A 24,859-nucleotide genomic window follows, 5' to 3' on the forward strand; every position below is an offset into this window, starting at 1 on the left:
ATTCAATGAACTTAGTTGGCGCGTGTGGCGTCGACAGTTGCCTTGAGGCAGTCAAATTTTTCACTGTAATTCAGAGACTGTATGTGTTCTTTGCTACCTCACCTAAGCGATAGAGGTATCTTTTGGACAGCATGGGCGGAACTGGCCAGTAGCTTGTTTTCAAAAGTCTCTCTAAGTCCAAGTGGTCAAGACACGCTGAATCATGTAAGGCCATTCTGAAAAATTTCAATGTAGTCGTGTGTTGCCTTGAAGCTATATCAAAGAACGAGGAAGAAAACAGTGATACTAGGAACGAAGCGCACTCTCTCTTCAAGAAAATGACAAAACTAGAGACTGTATTCATGGCGATTTTCTGGAGTTAAATTTTGGTGCGCTTTGACAGAACGAGCGTAGCACTTCAGAAACCAGGCCTAGACATTTCAACTGCTGTAGACCTGCTAAGCTCTCTAGAAGACTTTGTTAATTCTTTGCGACCTCTCTTTGATACCTTCGAAGAGAGAGCATGCATGCTAAGTACCAATCAATGTTATCAGGATGAAGGCAAACGCATCGTTTTGATTAAGCACCCGGATGGAAAAAGCGATAGTGCGCTACAAGGTAGAAAAAAGCTTATCGTAGAGACCTACAATGTTGTACTTGACCGTCGAGGCTCTGCTTTGCGAGTGCGAAAGGCTGCCTACAGTGAACTCTGCGAAAGGTTCGGATTCTTAAAATAGCTGACAGAAGTTGGGAGCGAGGCCTCTCTGGCACAGCAGGCTGGGGAGCTGGTGAAAACATACAAAAATGATTTGGAGCCAGCTTTTCCCGCTGAAATCGTTCAGTTTGCGAACTTTCTGCACAACTCTGTGTGCCAGGACATGAGTCCTCTGTAAATAATGAAGTTGCTGCACAAAAGAAAGCTTACCGATGTGTTTCTGAAACTTTCTATTGCTTTGCAAATGTACTTAAGCATACCCGTGGCAAACTGTGAGACCGAACGATCGTTTTCCAAGTTGTCGCTGATAAAAAACTCGCCTTCGTTTGAGCCTCCTTGACGACAAGGTGAACTCGCTTGCTATCATGTTTATTAAAAATGACCTTCTCTGCGATCTATCCTTCGAACAAACTATATCTCATTTCGCCAAAATGAAGGCACGAAAGATGCCATTTTAAAAGAGGAATGTTTTCGCTATACATGAATAGTTCCAATAAGTTCGTTGTGTCGTCTCCCAGCCTCCACGTTGTCAATGAAACGCTGAGCAGTGTAATTCAAGATATGCAAATCTTCGTTGTTTGTGTCTTGTTTGTTCTTGTGATATTTAGCGTGCTTATAAAGAACTGTATTTTTGTTATTTTTGATAGTGCCACGTTTATTTAGTGTCGTCCTTGCATGTCTTACCTTTAACGAAAATATTTTCACGTACTGTTTTGTAGATAACAGTTGGTAATTTTCATCTGTATTTTAGTGCATTTTTATGGCGTTTGTATTGCCTTAAGTATTGTATATATCTATTGCATGTTTATAGAGTAACGTGTATAATGATTACTGCAGTCTGATGCTTGAATTTTAATAAAGAATGTTTTGGATACAGCCATGCTTCTCCTCACAGGATTAAACTTAGTGATGCAAACAAAGCCTAGCTTCAGAAGGACCGACATCTGAGCTGTGTTATCTTTTCTACATTCTTGTTCGTCTTAAGTGCACTAAACTTTTCCTTAAAGCCTAGCTTTTGCTGAAAACAGAATGCAGATTAATTACAAAGTGAACATATGTGTTTGTGTATACAACAGCACGTTTCAAGCAAGTTTTGTTGTTTTCCTTATAATAATAACAATAATAATAATCCCGTTGATTGCACTTCATTCTTTTTAATTTGGTGGAATGAAAATGAAACGGCATATTTCCAGTAGCGTAGCAGGCGACGGGAGGGGGGTGGGGGGGGTGGAGGTCAGCATAGGGAAAGGGAGCATGCATGCGCATTAGCCCAGGGCCCCCATTTTTCTTAATCCGGCCCTGACTAGCCACAGAAAATGCACTGAAAGAGCCAGGCCAGCAGCCAGCTCTGAATATTTCCTGGATTTGTGCAATGTTAATAAAGGCTGGGAGGAAACACAAAAGTAATTGATTACATCTTGGTAATTACTTTCGTGAGGCCGTAATCGGTCAGGGCAAGGTTCTGACCGGTGTTGTAGAAGTCGCAGGTGGCTTTTTTCGTTGCTGGGTGTACATCAGACAAAACTTTCTCGCACCTGCGGCGTTTGTGCTGAGTCAGTTATGCCGGATTACACCTTTCTCACGGCTTACGGCGCTCTACCTTCAATGTCACACCACTGATTTTTCCAGGGGAGAAGTACACTCTAAAAACAGTTGCACCCTTTGGGGTGTATATTTGTCCCACAACAATAATCGTCATCTGCCTAGCTTGCGTTTCCTTTCTTGAAAACTCGGCGCTCGCTACTTTCCTGTCGATAATGCTGCATCACACTGATAACGCGCGTGCCGTTTGTGACTGGGAAGTACCGTGCTCGCAGCGTTAAAGAAAGGAAACGCGGGCAAGACAGATGATTTATAGTTGTGGGACAAGATAAGCCCCAAAGGGTGTAAATTTTTCTAAGAGTGTACACTCTTAGAAATATTTACACCCTTAGGGGGTTATCTTGTTCCACAACGATAATCGTCATCTGTGTTGCCCGAGTTTCCTTTCTTGAAAGCTCGGCGCTCGCTACTTTTGAGAAGCTGCGTCACACTGATGACGCGCATGGCGTTCGTGACTGGGAAGTACCGGGCTCGCAGCGTTAAAGAAAGGAAACGCGGGCAAGACAGATGACGATTATCGTTGTGGGACAAGATACGCCCCAAAGGGTGTAAATATTTCTAAGAGTGTAGAGTGTGGGGGAGAGTAGAGACCCGGCCTGCTCTCCTGGAGGAGTATCTTCGATCGCGCCAGGCGTTTCGTATGCATGATCTCCTTTATAATCTCAGGCGCTTTCCCGAGGCCTCCGTTTGCCGGTTAGACGTGCCCTCCTGGAGAAGTACCTGTGAAAAATGCAATATATCGTCGCGACGGAAAAAAAGCCCCCCGCGACAGAACCTCGCCTTTTTTCGAACCTTTTCATTCCTTCGGTTCAAAATCAAATGCCATAGTCATTCTCCATAGCAATTTCTATCTAGCACACGAAGCACTTCGTGTGTGTGCTGCGCTGAAATCAGGAAGAAGCTCTAGCTTTTCATCTGATAGGAATACGAACACGTAAACCCGCGGCTAGCGTATCACGGGCGATAGTTACACTAGTTACGCTGTAACAATAACAACTGCTCTGCGCTTCGGAACTGCAAACGAACGGTCATGAATGCTACTGCGGGCACCTTGGCTGGCGAGGTACTCGCCCGTTTCGAATACACAGAACTACGCGCGTTTCGCAGCTCAGCCGCACACACACCACACGTCTTTGCAGCACAGACCACGAATTCTTGACGAGAGTTGCGAGGCTGAAGCAGACGCCGCAGCCCCGCCGGACCGCGCAATGGGCACACTTACCGCAGAGAGCTGGAAGATGCGCTGTCTTTTCCAGAACTTACTTGCTCCGCTTTTTACCTTAATACCTAAGCTAACAGCGCTGAGAAATACCATTTTGCTAGCTCCTGAGTGGAAAATGACGCAGGGTTTGCACGTGCTGCTACAGTGTAGTGCTGCTGACCCGTGGTGTCGATCGTGATTGTGTTGTTCCCTTTGAAACAGATCGTAAAGCGATGACGGCTGTGTGTATCAACGTTGGTGTGTATGGTAGGCGACAAGAGTGGGGGGAAGAGTAAAGAGGAGAGTGCATCTAGTAAATAAAGCATTGACTCGGAAAAGTGCCCCCAAGCTTGTAGCGAGCCGCGCCAATCCAATCCAGAAGGCAAAAGAGGATGGGGAGTGATGGGGAGTAATTAAGGTTTACCTTCACTGTAATAGCTTGGTGTTACCTTAAATTTTTGGTGGTGTTTCCAACGAAGCTGCTGTGAAATTCTTGGTGCTTGTGCAAGCTGTGATAGGCACCTTGAGTGGCGGGGCATGGCTGGCAGTCGCATCTACAAGTTGGGCTCCATCTTCACGAGGTGTGTTTCTTCAGAGCCGCAAGACGCGACTGCGCAAAGCGCTGCTTTGAAGGGATCATTGACCATGCGCTTGCTTTATATACTTCAGCAGACGACAGCAAGGACAATGCGCATTTCTATCATCTTATGGTTGTGCTTGCACAAAGGTGTCACCGTGCATAAACTTGTAGGAGCATTCTAAAAGTGCGGACTTCGGAAGGTGTGACAGGTACTAATATATGTCCCAAAGTTAAAATTTATAAAAAAAAGTGATTTTGGGTGGTCTGCAGTTTCGTTATTTTACGCAGATACTAAGTAAGGTGATTTGAGGAGCACAAATTTACTACCCTTTATTAAAGTGGAAGCGAGTCACCATCTTGTTCTGGATGATGGCTCTTATAATGAGGGTGGAACAGATTAGCAGGAGGAACAGAACATTGCCATCGCTTATCCTGGAATTGTGTGCCCCTCAAGTGGCCATGCCAGATGTTTTCGTTCCGTTGCGTAGTTTAATTTCACCGTGCTCGGGGTAGTGGGGGTGGTGGCTTCGTGCTATAAATGCTTGCGTCAAGTTCTGTTTCTTTCGCTCTGCGCACGTCTATCATTAATATTAGTTATTGCGTTGGCACTAGCCACTTTTGGCACGTGCCATAAGTATGCTTTGGGCTCCAGACAAAAAATGTAGATGGGGCAGGCTAAAGCCCCTCATGGCGACGATGATCTGTGACCTTTCCCTTTGTAACGGGCAGGTAAACTGTTACCTTGGTCTTCATCCAGGCGCCAGCGCTGCTGGTCGGCAAAAACGGGTTTTAGGACAGGCATGTGCCATTGATGTCACTTACTGGGTTGTACTTCCATTGTACAATGAATCTCTCGGCAGCCGAGCATTCTTTAGAACAACATTAACTCTACTGACTTGACATTGTTCCTTAAATTACCTTGGTGCACTCATTTGCAAAGCCCATTAGCAAAGGTCATTAGCCCTGGTAAAGTGGTAGTCCCTGGTCAGATTCACAGCTGAAAAATTTATTGTGCAGTGAAGCCGTTACTGCAGCTAGAAGCACTCACTTGGAAGGGAAGAGGGCATTTTAGGTGTGACATGCAACAAAAATTTAATTGTGTGTGTTCGGGGCTTTGCAGATATTCAACACATACTAGTTTCCTCTCTTTTTAAAGCTTTTATACAAAGCCTATGGTTTGCTTGGTATCCTTAATATATCAATTTGGCACTGAGTTTCATAAAAATGGCACACTGGCTTAGTTGGAATCGTCATTGCGAAAAGTGCAAATGGGCAGTATTGAGGAAAAAACACAGGGTGAGCACTTACTAACAACTGAAAAGCTTTTTGTTTGAAAGTGACATATATATATCAAGACCTAAATGCATGTCAAGTTACAGCTTGTCTGAACGCAGATACGGCAAGATTATGAGACCTAATTTTATCCGCGATTAAACATGTCAGGCCTCAAGAAATCTACTTCACAATGGTGCAAAGTCACAGAAACATGGCTCACAGACATGTCCTTGTTGTCTTCTATGAAATGCCTCAACAATTTCCTGCACTTATTTATCTGTGTGGAACCGAAAGGAGTGGAATATCGGTTGAAGCATTCCTGAAACTAATGTCATTCTATTTGGGTTCAACATTTGCTGACTGGAAAGACCGAGTGTTTGTGCAAAATTCTGGTTTGTGCATAGGTTCTAGAATGGCACCTTTATTGGACGACATCTTCCTAGTAGGATGATGTCAGAGGCGTTCTGGTATGCAGACGATTACTTGATTTTTGGTGTGATTAGCATTCTTTGCCAAGTTTGAGCCTATGTGTCTGCCTGTCTAGCCTCTTGCACTGACCCAGTGGCCCAGTTGTCTACCAGGTGTGTGCTTGCAGTCGTGATGCTGTCGTGGTCATTCCATCGTCATCATCTCAGTTTTGTCATCCGACTCTCATCATGCCGTCATTGTCATACCCTTCGTGATACAAGTCGTCATGCTGTCGTCACCTCAGTGTTCTTATATCGTTATCATACCATCGCGTCGCCGTCGTACGTTCGTTGTCGTACTGTCGTCATGATGCCATTGTAGTGGTTCCATTGTCATCATTCTATTTTCGTCACCCGACTCATGTCATACTATTATCTTCATGCCTTGTCATTGCACTGTTGTTTTACTGTCATCGTCGCTTAAAGGCCAGTTGCAACGAAATTGTTGACTGCATAAAAGCCTCAGTTTCAGATAATTTAGACATGCAGGGTCCTGCATGTTTTGCTTGACGTGTTCAAAAAAAAGATTTTGCGTTTATCGCTGCACTGTTCTTGCTGAAATTTTGCAGAAGGATTACAGCTTGATTACACATTGTTCAGTGTAGCACTTGCCACAGTTAATTGCTGGTTTTTAAGGAAAAAGTCAAATTTGCCTTCGCTTATGTGGATGTGAGCTGCTGCCCCCATCGTGCAAGTGTAAACTCGTTTTGCTGCTTGCCGGCAGCTACAGAGAGCAGTCAGTCAGGGAGGGTCACCGTGTGTTGCCCACTCCTGAAATGCACAAAGTGCGCATAAAGTGGGCATTGTAAAGTTCGGTTCTGGTGGCATTGCATTCTGGCCTTGTTTGCTGCCATGTTGTGTTCTTCGTGACAAATGCAGCGCGTGGTTCCTGCTGACAGCATTTCTGATGCTGTGTCAGAAAGGCTTTAATTCATCTACTTCAATGCTTTCGATGTAGACACACGGGAAATGGCTCGAAAGATGATGGTCCACTGGAAATGATCACGCAAGAATATTGCGCCTGAATACAACTTGCATTTGTTTTTTGTGTGCCATCATGCCTTATAGTACTTACAGTCATCCCGAGAAAGCATTTAGCAAGCATATCTTCCATGCGTATATGACTGCTTGTGAAATGTAGCCTGTGCAGCTTCATCAAGCGTAGTTCGTGGGTTTTTTGCACGCTGACTAGTCTCTGTCGCACTTGTCTGATGCAGCGTGGTGCACGCTTACTCCCTTGTTGTACTGCACAGCCATTGCTCATGTTAAAGTATGTGTTCAAGCACCTCACAGCCACGCAATGCGTTGGCATTCTTGCAGTGGCTCAAACCACGTGAGGAACAAGAAAGCATGCCAAGCAGGCCCATCAACTTGCAGATGTTGAGAGAGCAATGTGCCTGGGCACTTAGGTACAACTGAACTTAGTCGTGTATGGTTCTAGGACTTTTACCAAGTCCGCATCGCTGCCACTTGCTACCAGGTTCATGTGTCATCTGCTAAGGTACTATTTAAAGACAATTTAGACAATTACGAGCCCTGAAACTTTGCCAAGATTACATTATTACTATATGCTATGCATCTATAGCAAATTTAGCACAAATGAAATTTTGTTGGACTTGGCCTTCAAGAAACATCTTATTATCATCATGCCATCATTATTTCATAGATGTCATTTCTTCTCTGTCACTCCAGCATAACCATACTGTCATTATTCAGTCGTGATTATTCCCCCATTGTCATGTCATAGTCATTGCATTGTGATCGGAAAGTTGCTGTCCTGCACTTATTATACCGTCGTCGTCGTTCTGTTGTTGTCATTCTAACTTTGTCATTGCACTCTTGTCATGCTGTCGTTGTCATGCCATAGGCACTGAGTGGTTGCCGTAAGGCGCAGCAGTAAGAGAATACTTGCATGCGATGCAGACAACTGGTCAAAGGTGCACATGCTGCCTCCAGTGATTTTGCACTATGCTTTTTAAGTCCTGACAAACCAGAAAACACGTTTTCATGCATCTGCTTTTGAGAACGGTTGCCACTTGTATAAGGCAGGTTGTATAAAACTTGTATAAAGCAAGTTGTACAAAAGCAAAAAACAAATCATGATGTCTACCAACCGGGAAAACTGGGAATCCTCGGGGATATTGATATAGTAAGTACTCAGGGAAAAACTCGGGGAATTTGTGCTTCTATCATAGAAAATTAGCTGTAATTTTATTGAAAGTCAACGAGAGTCGTGGTAATGCTTGCTCAAGTAACCGAGAGGGATCGTAACGAATCGCCTTTGTCTCCGTGTCGTCGGCTGGAGGAGATGCCAGTGTACAGTCAACGAACAACTTTCCGGACGCCCTATAACTTGGACAACTTTCGGGCGCCACTACGTACCCTACAGAGTCAATGTATAAGAACGTCTGAAATTTCGGACGCAATAACGCTTCGCCGTCCAACTTTCCAGACCTTCTGCCGTGACCGCAGGCATCAAAGTCACCACTCGCACCGTTTTGATTACCTCGCCGCCTTGGACCGGTGTTCTCGCCCGCAGTTCCGCTGGCAGCCGTCAGCCGTAGCCACTTCCGCGGCGAACGATATAGGCTGGTGCTTCGATGTTCGCTATTAAGCTTCTTGCCGTTCAGCGCCGTGTTTTTCATTGAAAGAATTTGCCGCTGTCAGCAATGGCACCGACTCCGCCTTTGTGGTCCTCGCGATTGGCTTCGAAGCTCGGAAAGCGCGGCGCATTGCATAATGGTGGGTCCCGAAAGTCAGCTTCGCCTCAATGCGGCAATGTTACGCGCTGAAGCATACGCGATAGTATTGCGCTGAAGCATAACAAACGCGGGAAGGGGCAATTGTCACGGGACGCAGTATGTATTCCTTAATTATACACGCGTCTAGCCGCCATCTCACGTCACAGCACGAGCACCGATATGCCTAATAAGTGTACTGGCTGGCCTTTTCGGATGTGCCTGGGGCGTTTTGAGCCTTTAAGGGCAGTAAAAGACACTCGTTCATTCTTTCGAACTGCCCAATTTTTCGGACGTTGATTGTAAAACTGACCTAGAAGATCCTTCAAATGGTCCGTGGGACGAATGCGCGGTGGAAAGAGGACGAGTGCAGAAAGGACCTATGCATTGAGGAATGAACGGGAAAGGAAACGTGCTGCCACTTCTTTCAAGGAGCTTAAGCTAAAAGAAAAACGGCGTTGGCTGAGGCCGAGATGCACGTGTCCCCCATCCAAACCAAAATAAAGTGTTTAAAGCAGTAAAACGCGTTGTGAGCGGACTGAGAGTATGTCAGGACAGTTGAAGTTGACCCGCCATATGTTGAGAGAGAATCTCACTTGTGACAAAATTCGGGCCTCATACCAAAGAACTTGCTATCAGTTGATAGAAATGGCTCATATCCCTATCGCGTCCACATTTGTGGACGCGACCTACTTTTTGCCATTTCTGTTCAGTGGTAGCAAGGAATAGGGCACAAACATTAAGCTTAGGGCAAGTTGAACATTCTGATAGCCTAAATTAATTCTGGGGGATATGTATTGTTACAGAGTAGCACTTTGGGGAAGGCGCTACTGTTTTTCACGTGACGTTTTGCCATGGGGCATGTCGATAGCAACCTCGTAATATCTTTTTTTTTTATGTGCTTGAGGCCAATGAACAACTTGTGCATGTAATTATAGCTGAGGATTTCATTCTTTTTGTGAAATGTAGCATGACTGAGTTTACAATTTTCAGATATTTAGTTACGCTAATTATGATGACTCATCATAAAATGCTCAGAGTCATTCTACGACCTTGATCTGCTTTCAGTGGAGTCTCAAGCACCATCTATGTTTCACAGGTGTATCGACAGTCGATAAAAATTTGTGTTTGAAGGGGATATTTGAAAATTTGTTTCTGTATGCACCTCCATTTTATTCGTATTTGGGAATGTTGACTCAATTTGCAATGAGTGTTACCATTTTTTTTAAATTTTATTTGCTGTGCATTTTACTAACCCCTCCTTTCTCATTTCTTTTTGAATAAGGTAAACACTGCACCTGGCTATTCAAACTGGATTAAGTTGTTTTATTATTTTTTAGCATGGTTATTAGAAGTGACAGCATCGGGCGATATGGGGTGTGATCGGAGATCTTTGTTCAATATGCATCCTGTTCGGTTGCTGCAATGTCACAAAGTGGCAGTATGCAAAATTAGTGAGAACGGGGCGGAGAGGGCAGCCATTCGGCAAGCAGTGAACGCCTCGGAAGTATACTTCCCTTGTTTGTCGTCTGCTTTCAGACAGTATACTACAAAACGACTTGTTTCTCATCTTCCAATGAATGAAATCCTTATCTGAAATAATGTATTTTTTCTTCACAAGCTTAAACACATTTTCAAACTGTAATACGTGTGACTACTACAATTTATAACTATTAGTTTCTGAGCATCGTCCCTAGGTGGTGTTGCGCACAGCTAGGGAAAAAAGAAAAAGAAACGATGGGAACAGTGGCGCACTTTTCAAGAGGTAGCAACAACATTCTAGTGGCTTGCCAGCACCCGATGACAAGGTCGAGTTCGCCGCGCAACCAACGTACTGTTTGTTTCGAGAAACAAAAGCGACGCCGCAATTCGCTTTCTGCCATTTCTTCAAGCGCGTTTCACACCTCCACTGCTCTTGTTCCTCCTCAAGCAACGCCAGTGCAGCTACCGAAGTTCCCATCGCAAACGCCATTTTCTTGAATTAAACTATGGATTGGATCCGAACGTGCCATTCTGCGGACGAAGTTGGCATTTGGATCCAATCCAATCCACCAGACGTGCCATGCAAAGCCGGTCTCGCGCGAGAGTATGATCCCTCCAAACTTCCCAACTCCCGTCGCGTTCGGCACCTAGCAGATGACGTGCTTGGTTGCAAGATGATTGACAGGAGCATGTCGTCATTTTGACTTCACCAAAAACGTTGGTGTGCCCCACGGCTGGCGACATTGGTGCACAGTAGGCGAATCGCACGCCCCGATAACCGAATGAACACACAGAATGATCTCCAATCGCATCAATGGTGTCAGCCCGTCTTGACATAAAAGAAAGTTCTGTGTCACTCAGAATTTTGCAAAGACACTCGGGGAAAATCGGAAAAACTCGGAGATTTTGAAAGTGCCAACATGGTAGACACCCTGTAAGTACAAATTGTGTGGAAATGCACTGCATATACAAGCTTACTGTGGCAAGCTAAGACGTGGAACTCCATCAGTTTTTTTTTTTTTTTCAGATGTGTTGCCGTACATGTTAACATTGTTGCATGTTTAATCATGTGGATTGGTGAAGCAGCACAAAAATCACAGACGAAGGGAAGCCAGTCATGCTACATTTCGTAAAGAGAATTAAATCCCTTGCTAGAATTATTTGCACAAGTTATTAATCCGCCTCAAGCATTTAAGAAAGATATATATAAATATATATTATAGAGGTTACTACCGACATGCCCCACGTCAAACGTCTTCTGAAACACGATAATGCCTTCACCAAAGTACATCTCCATTTTTAGTTTGTTGGCACTGCTTTGCCGATTGCACCTGTGTCGGTATGTTCCTGTTCTTTTTCTTTTTTCAATGCTTTCCCGCTATAAGGTCTTGGAAAGTAGCCCAGTCTTCAGTCTTGGTCTATTTTGCACAGCTTGGGGCGATGAGACCTTCAGCTGCGACTGGTGCATGTATAAGGTCGGCGTGAACGATGAGTGTGAACATGCCGCTGCGTTGGCATTCACCATCAATGCAGAGCACACAGAATTGTGTACCAGATGTTGCCAGAGCTGGGAAGCATGAGGAAGGAGCATATACCCGAAAATAAAGAGAACGACCCACTCAGAGGACAGCAAAATGATGACTACGAATCTGCATGTTTGCCTTCGGTGCCCAAGCTCCAGATTCATGACGCCTGCAGAGGTGAAGACACAACTTTCATGGAACACAAAGCTCTTGCAAATGAATGGCTCCTTTATTTATGTTAGAAAAACTAGGCAAAAGCAAACCAGTATTGAAAATGTGCATACCATCACGTTTCACATTCTAATCGCTGTGAATGATCAACTTTCTTGATTGAATGTTCCAGTAATGTCTGCTTTAGAGCTTGTGTGCGTAAGTGTTGTTATTGATAATTGTGACTGCATTTTTCGCGCTTGCTATAGACCCCCAACAGCACCAAAATCTTTCTGCGATGATTTACATGATGTTCTAAACAATCTAACTGTTCGATATCCTACGTCGCCTTTGTTTATTCTGGGGGACTTTAGTCTTCCTAATATTTTGTGGAGAAGTGGTTTCAGGTTCCATAGCCAGGCAAAAAGCCCATCCGAGGATGCACAATTTCTGAATATCTGTTCAGACTTTAACTTGTCACATTTAGTACATTAAGTCACTCGTACAACTTCTACCTCATCTAACATCCTGGACCTTATTTGCACCACTGTGCCTGACTTTGTTTCTGAACTAGCTTACCTCCAGGACGTAAGTGATCACTTGATTATTAATTTCACGTTTAAAATGCATGTATCTTCCAAGAGACAATCTAAAATTATAGTTGACTATAACCGTGCTGACATACCCTCAATTACCAGTGAACTGGAAACCATCGTGTAGAAGCCGAGTACATTTATGCCGCTAGCAATGCCAAAAAATCCCATTTTAATTTCACACTGTCGTCCCTCTTACTAACCCACGCAAATTCTGGAATATTGTTGGCGACAAGAAAGCAGACTCCATTCATTTAGTTCATGTTGATGGCAGTGATGTTGACGAAAACCAGTGTTGCACAATGTTAAATGAAGTGTTTACCTCATGTTTTTGTGATGATAACCTTGCCGATTTACCGCATATTCCTCATTCCTTGTTTTGTGCTATGGATCCCATATTATTTGATTGGGTTGGTATTAGCCGTTTGATTGATAATCAAAAGATCTCATCTTCTGCAGGTCCTGCTCTTATTAATTCAAAAATGTTAAAATCTACAGCATTATTTTCATCTGTTATTCTACCTAAACTGCATACTCAGTCAGTACAGTACTCATCACTTCCTACAGACTGGAAAACGGTGAGGGTGGTTCCATTCCATAAATCAGGTAATGCAGTATGTCCCGAGAACTACAGACCCATCTCATTAAGTAGCACTCCATGCAAACTCTTAAAACACGCAATATGTTCTCACATCATTGATTTTCTGGAAAGCAACTCGTTCTTCCATCCATCTCAAGATGGTTTTAGAAAAACTTTTTCATGCAATACTCAACTTCTTTGTTTCACTAATGATTTTTGTGCCGCCTTAGATCAAGGATTCAATATGGGCTGTATTTTTTTAGATTTTGCCAAAGCTGTTGACACCGTATGACATAACTTACTTATCCATAAACTTAGCTTAATATTGGCCCAAATGTGTTGTCTTGAATTAAGGAGCTTCTTTCTAATCAAATTCAATATGTCACAACCAATAACTATTCATCTGCTTTGTCAACAGTTACATCCGGTCTTGGGGCCTTTACTCTTCTTGATTTATATTAATGATCTCCCTAACTGTGTAACGTCATCATCAATTAATCTGTTCACAGACGATTGCGTAATACACTGAAAGATCACTAAACCCTGATGATTCAGATAAACTGCAAGGAGATCTTGTGAATGTCTCTGGTCTAAGAAATGGCTCATGAAACTGAACACTAGCAAGTGTAAATCAATGCACATATTACGTACGGCCAGCAATAGCTATCAGTGCCGATATGTACTGAGTGACACTTCATTAGCATCCGTTAACGCTCACAAATATCTTTGCCTTCACATAACTAACGATCTCTCATGGAATATGCATACTAATTATATTACTGCTAATGTAATCGCATGTTAGGATATCTTCGTCGTAACTGTTCTACCGTTCCTACTTCAGTAAAATTAACACTCTACAAAACCCTAGTTCGCTCAAAACTAGAATACGCATCTGCCATTTGGAAAACAATCAAGCATCACTAACCATAAACCTTGAAGGAATTCAAAATCGAGCAGCTCGCTTTATTTTATTCTATTCCTGCCATTCCAGTGTTACATGTAGAAAAAAACCCTGAATCTGCCAGATCTTTCATTACGTCACAGATGTGCTCGTCTTTGTCTATTCCATAATGTTTATCACTCTAACCATGTGCTTAAGGATTAACGTATCACCCCACCTTTCTACGTTTGATTTTTTATCCCGTTCTGACCACAGATATAAAGTTGCCGACCATCCTGCCAAATGAACAAGTATCATGATTCTTTTTTACTCCGCACAAGTGTCGACTGGAACCACCTCGCTGCTTCCATCATTCAGATCACAGATATATCTTCATTCAAAACAGAAGTCTACCACACTATCACTTAACGTTGTCTGCGTACCATTGTCTGCATATTACATTGCTTTGTTATGTACCACTCCTTTCTGTAGTGCCGTAGGACCTTAAAAGTATGTATAATAAATAAATAAATGAATACTATTTCCTACAAACGACACATGTCGAGGGTTTCTGCTGTTCTATCTGGTGAGGCCACGACGAATACTAATGCAACTGAATTGCCTCACCAGCTTTTGAGTAACTGTCTGTGTACCCCCAAAAAAATGCCATACATTTGTTTGGACTTGGTCCCATGTGGTATTTCTGCAATGCAAAATAGAAGAAATGATGGAACACAATCAACCAACGCAGCTGGTGGCTTTGTCTGCAGTGCTCGGCCTGGCCATTGCTTGCTGTTACATGCACGGCATCGCCACACGAAGGTGCCACAGATCTAAACTAGTCCTGCGCCCAGTCTCTATTGTCTTCAAGCTGTCGTTTTACCGTTGTCATCACTTCAGAAATATCATCCCATGGTTGTACCATTGGCATTGTGCTGCCTGTGTCATTCCATCGTCATTTCTTCTCTGTCATTCTAGCTTAATCATGCTATAATCATTCAATCGCCATTGTGCTGCCGTTGTCATGCATGCATTGCCATGCCATTGTCGCCATGCTGTTGTGACCTTACTATTGTCATCTGGTTGTTGTCATACTATACCATCATCATTGTAGTATCATCCTCTCACTGTTGTCACGCTGCCGTCGTCATACCACCTTTGTCCTTCCACTGACACCATTCCCTTCTTCATCATTCCATCGGTTTCTCTGCATCGTCATACAGTTGTGCTCGTGGGTGACTTTGGCAAGCAAGTGCCACATAAAAGCGGGCTGATGCTGGAGACAGTGCATGTTACATGTAGCAGAAGCAATAGAAGGCTCTCAAAGACTGCTGCAGTTTTTAAATAAGCATGACATCAGAAATATGATGTGTTGTTAATTGCTTTCATGCTAATCGTGTTACCGTTGACAGTCATCATGAGATGGATTCTGCCGTAATTTTTTTCATGAAAGGATGAATTGCCTGAAACAGTAGTCAACATTCTGATGATGTTCAAAGAAAGAGGACAAGGGCTCAATTTTACATGCGAGTTGGTGAAGGATGAGCATATTCAGTTCCTGGATTTGAACTTATGGATTAGAAAATACCATATATGTTGGGTCAACCTGCCAGAAAGTGCCAAAACTCTTCTGACTTTTAGGTCAGCACTTTCTAAGCTCATCAAGAATGGTGTTGCCGAATCAATGTCTGAAGTCCGCTGTAGTGCGTTTGTGCGAGCATTGGATGGAAAAAAGCTGCAGCAGGCAAGACACAAGGTCAACAGCTGCCAGGTTCCCTCTTGCTGTTTAGGGAACAATTTGCAAAGGAATCTTTCACAAAACCAAGCATGTATCTAAAAATGCTGCAAAACAGAAGGCAAGCAGAAGAGGCAGGGAAGTAGCCTGTCTTGTCTTTCACAAAGACTCAAGAAGGGTAGAAAACAAATACAAGTTGTGCTTAGTGCAAGCAAAAAGTTGGAGCATGTGCAATCATAAAAAGAAAAGTGGAAAAGACCGCACATGCAGAAAGTGCGCAGTTAACCCAGCACACGATTCACAACCTCCCAGAAATCTGTTGTGTTCCTTGCAATGTGGCGCCAGATGTGCAGGAAAGGTGGATCAATGCAGCATCAACTAAGGCAACTCTGGAATTCACAGAAAGATATGCCAACTTACAATTTGTCCCAGCATTGTAGACAATGTGGCTGCCCCCCAAGACTGGACAAAACCGAGATTCTGTATAAACATGCACATCAACTAACACTGGAAGTTGTTCAGGCGTTTCACATATACGACAACAAAGACACGTGTGTGAGCCAAGTTTGAGTGATTTTGCAAGGTGGCATATGTTAATTATGGCCTTTGTAGAAAATTATACCTAGACAGTTGCTGAGAAGTATCAGATAATTAACCATGTTAGCCATTCATTGTCCTGGTAGGCACAGTGTCAAACCAAAACTTTTTTCGTTTAGTTTTAGTTACTGGAAACAGTGCAGACTTGTTCAAACGCATTCAATTTCATTTGAATAGCAGAACAATAATTATAGCGGCACTGATTTACTTTGTAAACAAAAAGAAAGCTCGCCGCTGCTGATAAGCTGCACTGAAAGATTACGCCTATTGTTTGTTGTTCAGGCTGCACATAGTTACAAAAGAGTTGTGCAGGTCCATGTGAATGAAGCCTTATTGAGTGAAAGAGGGAGAGATAATGCTTTCAGGAAATGCGGGTCCTCCAGCCTGTTACTCAACTCAGGGGGAAAGGAAAGAGGAGAAAAACAGCACTGAGGAGTAATGATGAGGACAGGCAGTAGCATGTGAAACGCCAATTCACAGCCTTGAAAGCTTTTCAGTGTTCGCATGCTTCATTGGTGTGTCCGGCCGACAGCCCAGTAACACCTTTTCACTGAACGGCCTGTTGTTAATTGGTGCTGATGAAGAGATTGATACGTGCCGTTCAGTCATGCAGGGGACAAGCATATGGGGTACGCTCTCTGGTATTCTGCATGTATCGCAGTCTGGCGAGTTCACACTCCAGACACGATGTATATTGTCGCATTAACACTAAGTTTGCCCCCTGAAGCAATACTCCGAAAACCGTACTAATGGGGCTGCGACTTTTAAAATCGTGGGAAGGGGGTGGCTATCTACAGATGAGGTAGCATAGTTGAGCCACAAGCACAGGCAATACATAGATAAAAAGCTCCAGAAAAGGTGGCTGTCTTGAACCAAAAACAGTTAATTTTTCCTTTTGGTTTCGCTCCGGAGTAAAAAAAAATTGTAATGTTCCAGTTCAGTTCCAGTTCGAGCAAAAGTTACTTTTTTTTTTCAGTTTTCGGTTCAGTTTCGGTTCGATGCTCTGCTGGTGGCCCAGAGTTATTATGTTGAGGGGAAAAGTGATGCGCAGGGAAGTGTGTCAGCTAATTATGGGCTTTGCATGCAATTACTTATGCGAGTGCTCAAAAGCTATCTACAGTCATTAGGTTCAATTTTTTTCATTTGTCTTGGGAGAACAGATTGTTCCAATGAGTATATTTTGAAGGAAAGTAGGACAAGATCGGCAGCAAAAGTTGAGTTAATTATTGAATTTGGAGATAATTTCCAAGTATTTGTTTTCTCTTTGGCTGCGTTAATTGTATTACTACACAGCCTGCCACAGTAGATCCAAAGCCAATAAGAGGAAATGGCAATGCCAGTTGTCATCAAATTTTGTTGCACTAAAGACATGAATCACCAAAACAAAAAAGCAGCCTACTTTGACCAGCCCCTAGTTAAAGAACACAGAGTAGCAATTTTTAATTGGAGCTTTGATGCTGCGCCACAGTGAGATTCTGGCTTTGTTGATTTTGTTACAGCTATAGGAAAATCTGGCAGTGCTTATTATTTGTGTTTCTGAGATGCCTGGTCATGGAAAGTAGGGTTTGTCTTGAATGGCCTGAAACATGGCTGCACAGATAAGATTTTCTAGGAGTCGTGGTTCTCCTATTGTACAATTTTGCCCAGTCATACCTGCTAGGTGCAGAAAAAGAAAATCCATGGGAGTCCACATTTTCATCTTCAACTTGATTGAGCAGCCAGTGATATTTTCAATACTGTTGTAGCACACTGTAAAGACCCCATTAAAAAGTGTTGGTTATACGTACTACACTGGAAGCCACATAAAGCCGTCTAAGTGTTTTACTGAAATAATTTTTCAAATTGGTTCCTTATTGGAGGAGATAGAAAAAATTAACTGTCCTTATATCATGCCTCTAGCTGGTGAGCGTCACTGACAATGAATACATTCTTTCTCTCTCTTCTCTAGTAGTGTTTCCAAGCGGTGCTTCTTCCCTGCCTTCTCCTATACTGGAGCGGAGGGACACACTACAGCATAGAGCCCTGCCTCTTCCCTTGCGGCGTTATGCCTTGTGCACTGGTTTATTAGTCATGGTTTGTGACGAATCATGCACCGGGAAGAGGCATGTGTCTGGGAGTGGGCTGCCTCAAGATTGAAGGAGCACAGCATTTGGTTTGAAATTTCAGCTGTTATAGTGTCGCGTAGCGCTGCAGTGCTTTGCAGACACTACGACTGGCATTCCGTGTATATGCTACGCTTGTTTGTTAAAGGGCCCCTCACCAGGCTCCATAGCAAATTATGGTTATACACTGGATGTTGTTACATGTCCTCTAGGGAGCTTTCTGTCAAAAAAATTTTCAAATCGGCTCATTAATAGCCGAAATAGAAATATTTCAGTGCCACGAACCCATGATTTGAGCAAACGGACTCCACTGCATGCGAGACTCCTTCTCCATTCACCCTGTCTAGCCTTCGCAAGCAAAATTTCTTCCTGGCGTTATCCCATGCCGGACCTTGAGGATCGCGTGACGCATACGTCATAAGCCCCGTCTTCACTTTTTTTTTTCTCTTCGCTTTCTTTTTTTTTTTTCGGCAATGTGCACTTCCGCTGGTTTATCCGTTGGTGGTGTTTCATGCGAGCTGTTATCGTTTCGTACAGCGCACGATTTTGCACGCTGTGCACAAGGACACATGACTAGTGGTATAATTCAGTGCTACACGAATACTGAGGCTGAACAAGCGGATTGCAGAGTATGATAACGCGCTGGAACACGGTAAAAAAATTGCATATTTTCGATACTTGTGCACGTGACTGCACGACCGTCGGAACAAGCAGACGAAACGGAAGTACATCGCTCTTGCTTCGGTGCGAAGTAAAACAAAAAGCACACAGACATTCCGTTTGTGTGTTTTATTATTTCTCTAAACCTCAATTCGTCAATTCAAGCAACAGATCACACAAATAACAGATGTTGCCTTGAATAATTCTTGAAGTCGCGCTGTGAACACGATTATATAGACGCAGGAGCCTGATGTAACTGTCCCTCTCCGGGTGGATTTGCCACAAGGGAAGAGGGAAATGGCGTTCGGATTGAAATTTCAGGCCTTTCTGCGGTACATAGCAATGTAATTCTTTGCAAACACTATCGTTGGCATGAATTATGCTCTGTGCTTGTCAGTTCAAAATGGCCAGACCTGGTGAGGGGCCCTTTAAAAATTCCTAAGTCTGATGCAGGGCCCTTTAAATAGAATGCTTATGTATTAATGAAAAGTTGTCAAAAGTTAAAGGCCATTTCAGTAGAGACATTGCTTCGTAAAGTGCTGAGAAAGACGTACCTTTGAGTCACTACAGCGAGTGCTTGTGCTGCAGGGTGGAGGGCCTGTTGAAGGCTGGTGGCATGCAGCCTTCAGAGCAACCACTCTGGCTTGATGTGTATCGTGCCTTCCCACCAATGGAGGAGCCCAGCTTCTACAGGACGGCCAGGGGCGATGTACGTCGCATCTTCTACCCGGAGGATGTCACCCGCATGTGAGCATTAATGAAGCTCTTCTCTTTATTATATGGATCAGCTTGTTCACCATGGCAGGCTCCTAAAGCTGTTCAATGTTAACCGAAAAGGTGAAGCTTGTCTTCTCTCTCACCATAACACATGTGAACTCCATTCCTATTTCATGGGGACAAAAACGCCTTGGGCAGACAGGCCGTTACCTAAACAACGAAGCACCCCACAGCTCCCTCACCATGTTCACATCTTGCCGGACACTGCCAACAATGCAGATGCGAACCTGTCCTGCAAGGCACATCGGACCTTTTCCAGCACTGAGATAAAACAACTACGAAGGTTGTAGAGGCTTTCACGTGTAATGGTTCCGCGTATATCTTGATAAGTCGTTTTTCACTGCAAATCTAACACTATCAGTGCCCACATGATAAAGGCCCGAGTCAGAGCTTGTTTATGTGAGTCTTAAGGTTTCCTGGCTTTCGGATTTTGTGTTTTTTATTAGCATAGCTGTGTCATGATTAACTTTTACAACTATCCTAAACTTCTTGGGATGTTCGGAAGGCACTTGTGCAGTGGCGTACTTTGCTACTAAAATGTGTTGACTGATAAATAGTCATGCTGTTCCGAGAATAAACTTTAGTTTGAGGTAGCGCTCGTCCTGTCTGGTCTTCCTTCTTGTGTCTTCATTTTTTCTGCTTTAGGAGGAAGCTTTAGCTCGGCTGCTCCTGTCCAAACACATGTGAAAGGAGAATTCATTTTTCTCGGCAATCACCGCACCCAATTTGGCGTGGTTTGTTGCATTTAAAAGAAAAACTTAAGATCTAGTGACTGTTAATTTAGAATCTTTAATCTAAATTAATTTTTTTATAAAAATGCAGCAAAAATCTTAATTTTTCAGGAAACGAAACTATCTAGTTTACTACTCTGTAACCCAGCAATGAATAATGATATCACAATTATGTGAATGGATCCTAATAGTACATCTAAAGCAGATGAAATTGATATGTAACACATGAATCTAAAAAATATTTAGTAATATGGAAATGCAACTTTTGCAGAACCCTTGTATACAATGTAACAATTTCACATAAGATATAAAATTGCATATCAAATTTGTCTGCTTTCAATGATCTAGTGGTCTAGTGATCTAGTCTATAAAACCATGATATCTGTTTTTGATGCAGAAATATTAATTTGTAAACTTCAGCCTTCTGTTTATTTTCAAACGTTCGAATTCTTGAAAACCTTTTTAACAAAATTCAAGCCCTAAATCGAAATTCTACTTCCGGCAGTCAGTATAAATTACCTTGCTCTAGCAAGTGCACCAAATTTCATTAAAATAGGTCTAGAGGTTCTCAAAAAAGCGGTTTTGCGTTTTTCATATATTTGAATAGACCGCAATGGAGCCGAGTCCAAGCTAAAGCTTCCTCTTAAGTGTGAAATCTCACTAGCTCGCCCAAATTTTAGTTCTTGTAAACAAGAAAACCAAGGCAAGGGGTGCATTCTAGAGTCTAATATTGACATTCAGGTAGTTTTGAGATTTTACACAATGTTGGTAAATTGATAATTATCAGACGAAGGCAATCGCAGCATATCCTCTTGCTGGAGGCCACTGCTGCGACAGCACTTTTGCAGAGCACTTGCCTCCCAGCGCTTCGGTTCAAAAGACTTGTTGAAGCACTAGGGCTAATGCCATGTACGAGTTTTACATCATTCTTTTGTAACGAAACTTTCATGGTCATAGCACCCATCTGCAGTCATTGTCATTATTTTAATGCTTTATGGCGGCGACCTATTTTAGGCCCCTTTACAGCCATGCTACAACCACCGTTTGGTGTTCATTTCTGCATTTCATAAACAACTAATTGAAAACTCACCACCACGGGCATGGCGCTCTTTGTCCAAATCTGGCCCTTGTGCCAAAAAAACCCGAGATCATCATCATCAAAAGAAACAAAGAGTCAACCATGTGTGGACACTAAACAATACAAGGTTGACACGATTGAGCTTGACATACGATATTGCTATGCTACATTGACTGATAGGTGAAAGAAAAGGAGGAGGTTGGTTTGTACTCTGAGCAGCTCTTCAGCTAAGCCTTCCAATATCATCGTTAATCTTCGCATTTCCAAATGAACACCTTTCATCATAACAGTGTGAATAAGATACTAAGTGAGGAAATAACGAACATGAAAAAGAGAATAGAGAGGCATAATGAAATTTTAATCGTCAAATCATCTGAACCACCATCAACGTCGACCTTGTCTTTTTTAGTGTCAAAACTTGGCGGACCCTATCTTTTCTTCCACTAATACTCTAAGCGTCTCTTGCTTAACTCGACTGTAGACTGGTTAATGTTTCCATTCACTTTGAATCCCAGTGCTCCTTGAAAGTGGGTGTTTCCTATGTGTCTTGCTGCGTGAATACTTTCGCATTACATTAGGATGTGCGGAGTTGTTTCCCGATTTTTGCGGCAGCACGAATATTTGCTCTTTTATGTTTTTGTTCTTCACCAACCAGCTCAGGCCTCAAATAGCAAGGCTTTGTGCCTTTGTGCTGGCGTACAATATTTTTCCAATTTCTTTCTTGCCATACTTTTTTGTTTCCATCCTTTGCATCCAATTTGCTGTCTCTGTTTCTCTTTCCTGTTTATGGCTCCTGGCTGTCTGTGGACACTTTGATTTACCTTGTATTTGGTTGCCAACTTCCTTTGCCTGTTCCTCCGTTCCTTGTCCATGCTTTTGAGGTACAGACGTTTGTGTGCTTTAGCTGCCCATTTTTTTTTATCCATGTTCTGGAGTCTTTCTTCAGAACTAATTTTGCTCTGCATTCTCCAGGCTTCAAAAGCAGCCAAATCCATGTCATCCTGCATTGGCTCATTTGTGTATTTACCTTCAGCCTCCGAAGCCAGCAGGCCTACTGATGTTTGGTTTGTTTCCAACCCCAACAAGATATCCAATTTTGAGCATAGAATGGCATTTGCAAATGTTTGTGATGGCTCCACTACTGCTTTCTACATAACTACTGCGTATACAAGCAGAAACAAGGGAACATTTTATGCATCTTCAAAGTAAGGGCTGCATTGTCATATACAGCAACTGGCTCTTGTGGGGCTTTCTTTTGATCCACCACCACCATCTTGATAAAAGAAGTAGGAGCTTCAGATAGCCACAGCACCGTGTTTCCCTTGGCAGAAATAAAAGCTAAATAAGTGTACAAGTAAAAGGATTTGTATTGTGATTTGTTACTGCTTTCACATCCTGTTGGTTGAGGCAGGCTTCAATTGCTCCTTTTTCACTTGCATTTGGGCAGCTGTACATTTCTCTGTCCCTGCATCATTTGACAGTCGCTTTAGGACATTGGACACTTCAAGATCTGCCTTTTTGAATCACATTTTTTTCCCACTTTAATGCATCTCAGCTGATGTGGGATTGGGGCATGGGATCTGTTTACATTTAGTTTCGACATCGAAGCTACTGCATGTTGCTGTAGGAGACTTTTCTCTGCTGAAGCTTGTCAAACATTTGCCTAAGGAACCAGCATGTGAAAGACCTGAAGTCCTGTTATTCATTTGACAACGTGATAAAAAAGTGGGCAAACTAGGAGGCTTGGTGTGTAAACTGTGGCTGCAGTATACCCCTGCCAGACAGGAAAATGTAGTGTCACTTTAGGGAGTGCAGTGTCATTCGCAAGCTGTTGCACGAAAATGTTTAGTGACGCTCACTGTAGAACAACTATGAAAGATTGCCTACGAGTGCAATAGCCAAACACCACTTCAATGCAGAGAACAGAGTTTCTCTATGGCAGACACCGACGCATATGACTTCTCAACAAATGGCTTGTGTTGCAGCGGGCGCCTCAAATCACACGCCATCCCAACCGAAACCCCCCACAAACGAAGATGGCATGGATTTTTCCGAAGCCTTAACTTCTCATAAAGATGAAACTACTCCAACGCTTCTCATGGACGCTGAGGATCTGCAGTGGTTTGCGAGAGGACCTGACAAAGAGGGATGGCTGACAGTGCTAACGCTCCGCCAAAAAGGACAGCAAGCGAAGGAACGCCTGCTAGTGAAACAGAACAAGCCTTCGCAGAAGGAACAGAACTCGTCCCCATCGGTCGACGCAGGGTGCAATGGTACAAGCTACCACCACTGCCGCAGGATGACTTCAGGATCATTCTCTGCCCACACCAAGACTCCTGTTGAAAACGACCAGCCCGATGCTCGCAGAAGCAATGATCGCGGCCTGCCACAACAAAGTAAAGGGGGAGCATTTTATGCTTCGCATAAATCAGGGGTCAAACATCGCAATAGTCTCAACATCTGAAGAAGAGACAGCTAATCTCCTATGCAGGATCACAACTCTTACAGTCAATGGCAAGACATACACTCTCAATGCGTATGCTGCCGCAGGAGAAGGCACCATCAAGGGTGTCCATTCATGGACTCTAACGCACACGCCCGGAGAGACAGTCAAGGCAAACTTCCAAGTACGCACCCGCAGCATCAAGATAATCCAGGTAAAAATGCTAGGGGACTTGAAGAGCGCAGCTTTCACTTTCCTTGGAACGGTCCTACCGTGGTTCGCCTACTATTGCGGTGGGGAAATGGCATGCCATGCATACCGCAACTCGGTGCAGGTTTGCGAAACTTGTCACAGCGTCGGCCACCGTTCGGACGTTTGTCCACAGCAGGACACAAAAGTGTGTGGAATTTGTGGGGTGCTCAAGCCCGAAGACAGACACGAGTGCTCGCCGCGATGTGCCGCCTGCAGGGGGCAGCACCTCGCGGGCGACCGCAGCTGCAAAAAACGCCTGAAGCAAACATGACCACAAGGCCGACTGAGGAGCGGAGCTCACAAAGCTGCTCAACAACACCAACCCTGGTGGTTTGCAACAGAAGATGAAGAATTGGAGCTGAGCGATTTCCTGGAGCTCCCTCAATGGCAAGAGGAAACCCCCCTCCAAACCCAGACAAGCAAGACGATCGAGATCCAGATCCAGATCATATACCAGATGACAGAGTCATCAGAGATCTAGGTCGCCATACCGGGCACGCAATGTCAAGCCTCTAGCCCCCAGATAAGAGAGGGCTCTACAGGCTAAACATCAGACTGCGGCCACCGCCACACAACAGGTAAGCTGGGCGCGAGTAGTGTCTCCCACTGCAGATCCAGTAAACCAGAGTACAGCCTATTGAAAGATTTTAGAGAACAGAATATTAAAGGACAGTCTAGTGGAAATCTAAAGGGAGCTGGCTCATTTGAAAAGGAATGAG

The 24,859-nt window shown here is 43.5% G+C and overlaps 2 protein-coding genes across 5 annotated transcripts in view; one reads left to right on the top strand and one right to left on the bottom strand.

Annotated features, from left to right (window-relative positions):
- The window catches only part of mRpL20 (mitochondrial ribosomal protein L20), a 73,145-nt gene extending 69,387 nt beyond the window's left edge, over window positions 1-3,758 (bottom strand). For 2 of the 3 annotated variants that reach the window (XR_011511976.1, XM_070533494.1), the window contains exon 1: window positions 3,519-3,758. Coding sequence is in view for 2 of the 3 variants with exons in the window: in XM_070533494.1 (XP_070389595.1) it covers window positions 3,519-3,611 (93 nt within the window). In the remaining variant the exon portion in view is untranslated. The remainder of the gene's footprint in view (window positions 1-3,518) is intronic. The other variant, XM_070533493.1, reaches the window with a different exon arrangement.
- Window positions 3,759-3,876: 118 nt separating this feature from the next.
- Window positions 3,877-24,859, top strand: part of mRpS23 (mitochondrial ribosomal protein S23) — a 90,268-nt gene continuing 69,285 nt past the window's right edge. The window contains exons 1-3 of one of the 2 annotated variants that reach the window (XM_070533495.1): window positions 3,877-4,078; window positions 19,448-19,606; window positions 19,779-20,234. In XM_070533495.1, the coding sequence (XP_070389596.1) occupies window positions 4,035-4,078; window positions 19,448-19,606; window positions 19,779-19,926 (351 nt within the window). In that variant the 5' untranslated portion in view covers window positions 3,877-4,034 and the 3' untranslated portion in view covers window positions 19,927-20,234. Of the gene's footprint in view, window positions 4,079-19,447; window positions 19,607-19,778; window positions 20,235-24,859 lie in introns of those variants that run through there. The other variant, XM_070533496.1, reaches the window with a different exon arrangement.

This window comes from Dermacentor albipictus, chromosome 2 (genome assembly GCF_038994185.2).
Source record: "Dermacentor albipictus isolate Rhodes 1998 colony chromosome 2, USDA_Dalb.pri_finalv2, whole genome shotgun sequence".
Taxonomy (NCBI): Eukaryota; Metazoa; Arthropoda; class Arachnida; order Ixodida; family Ixodidae; genus Dermacentor; species Dermacentor albipictus.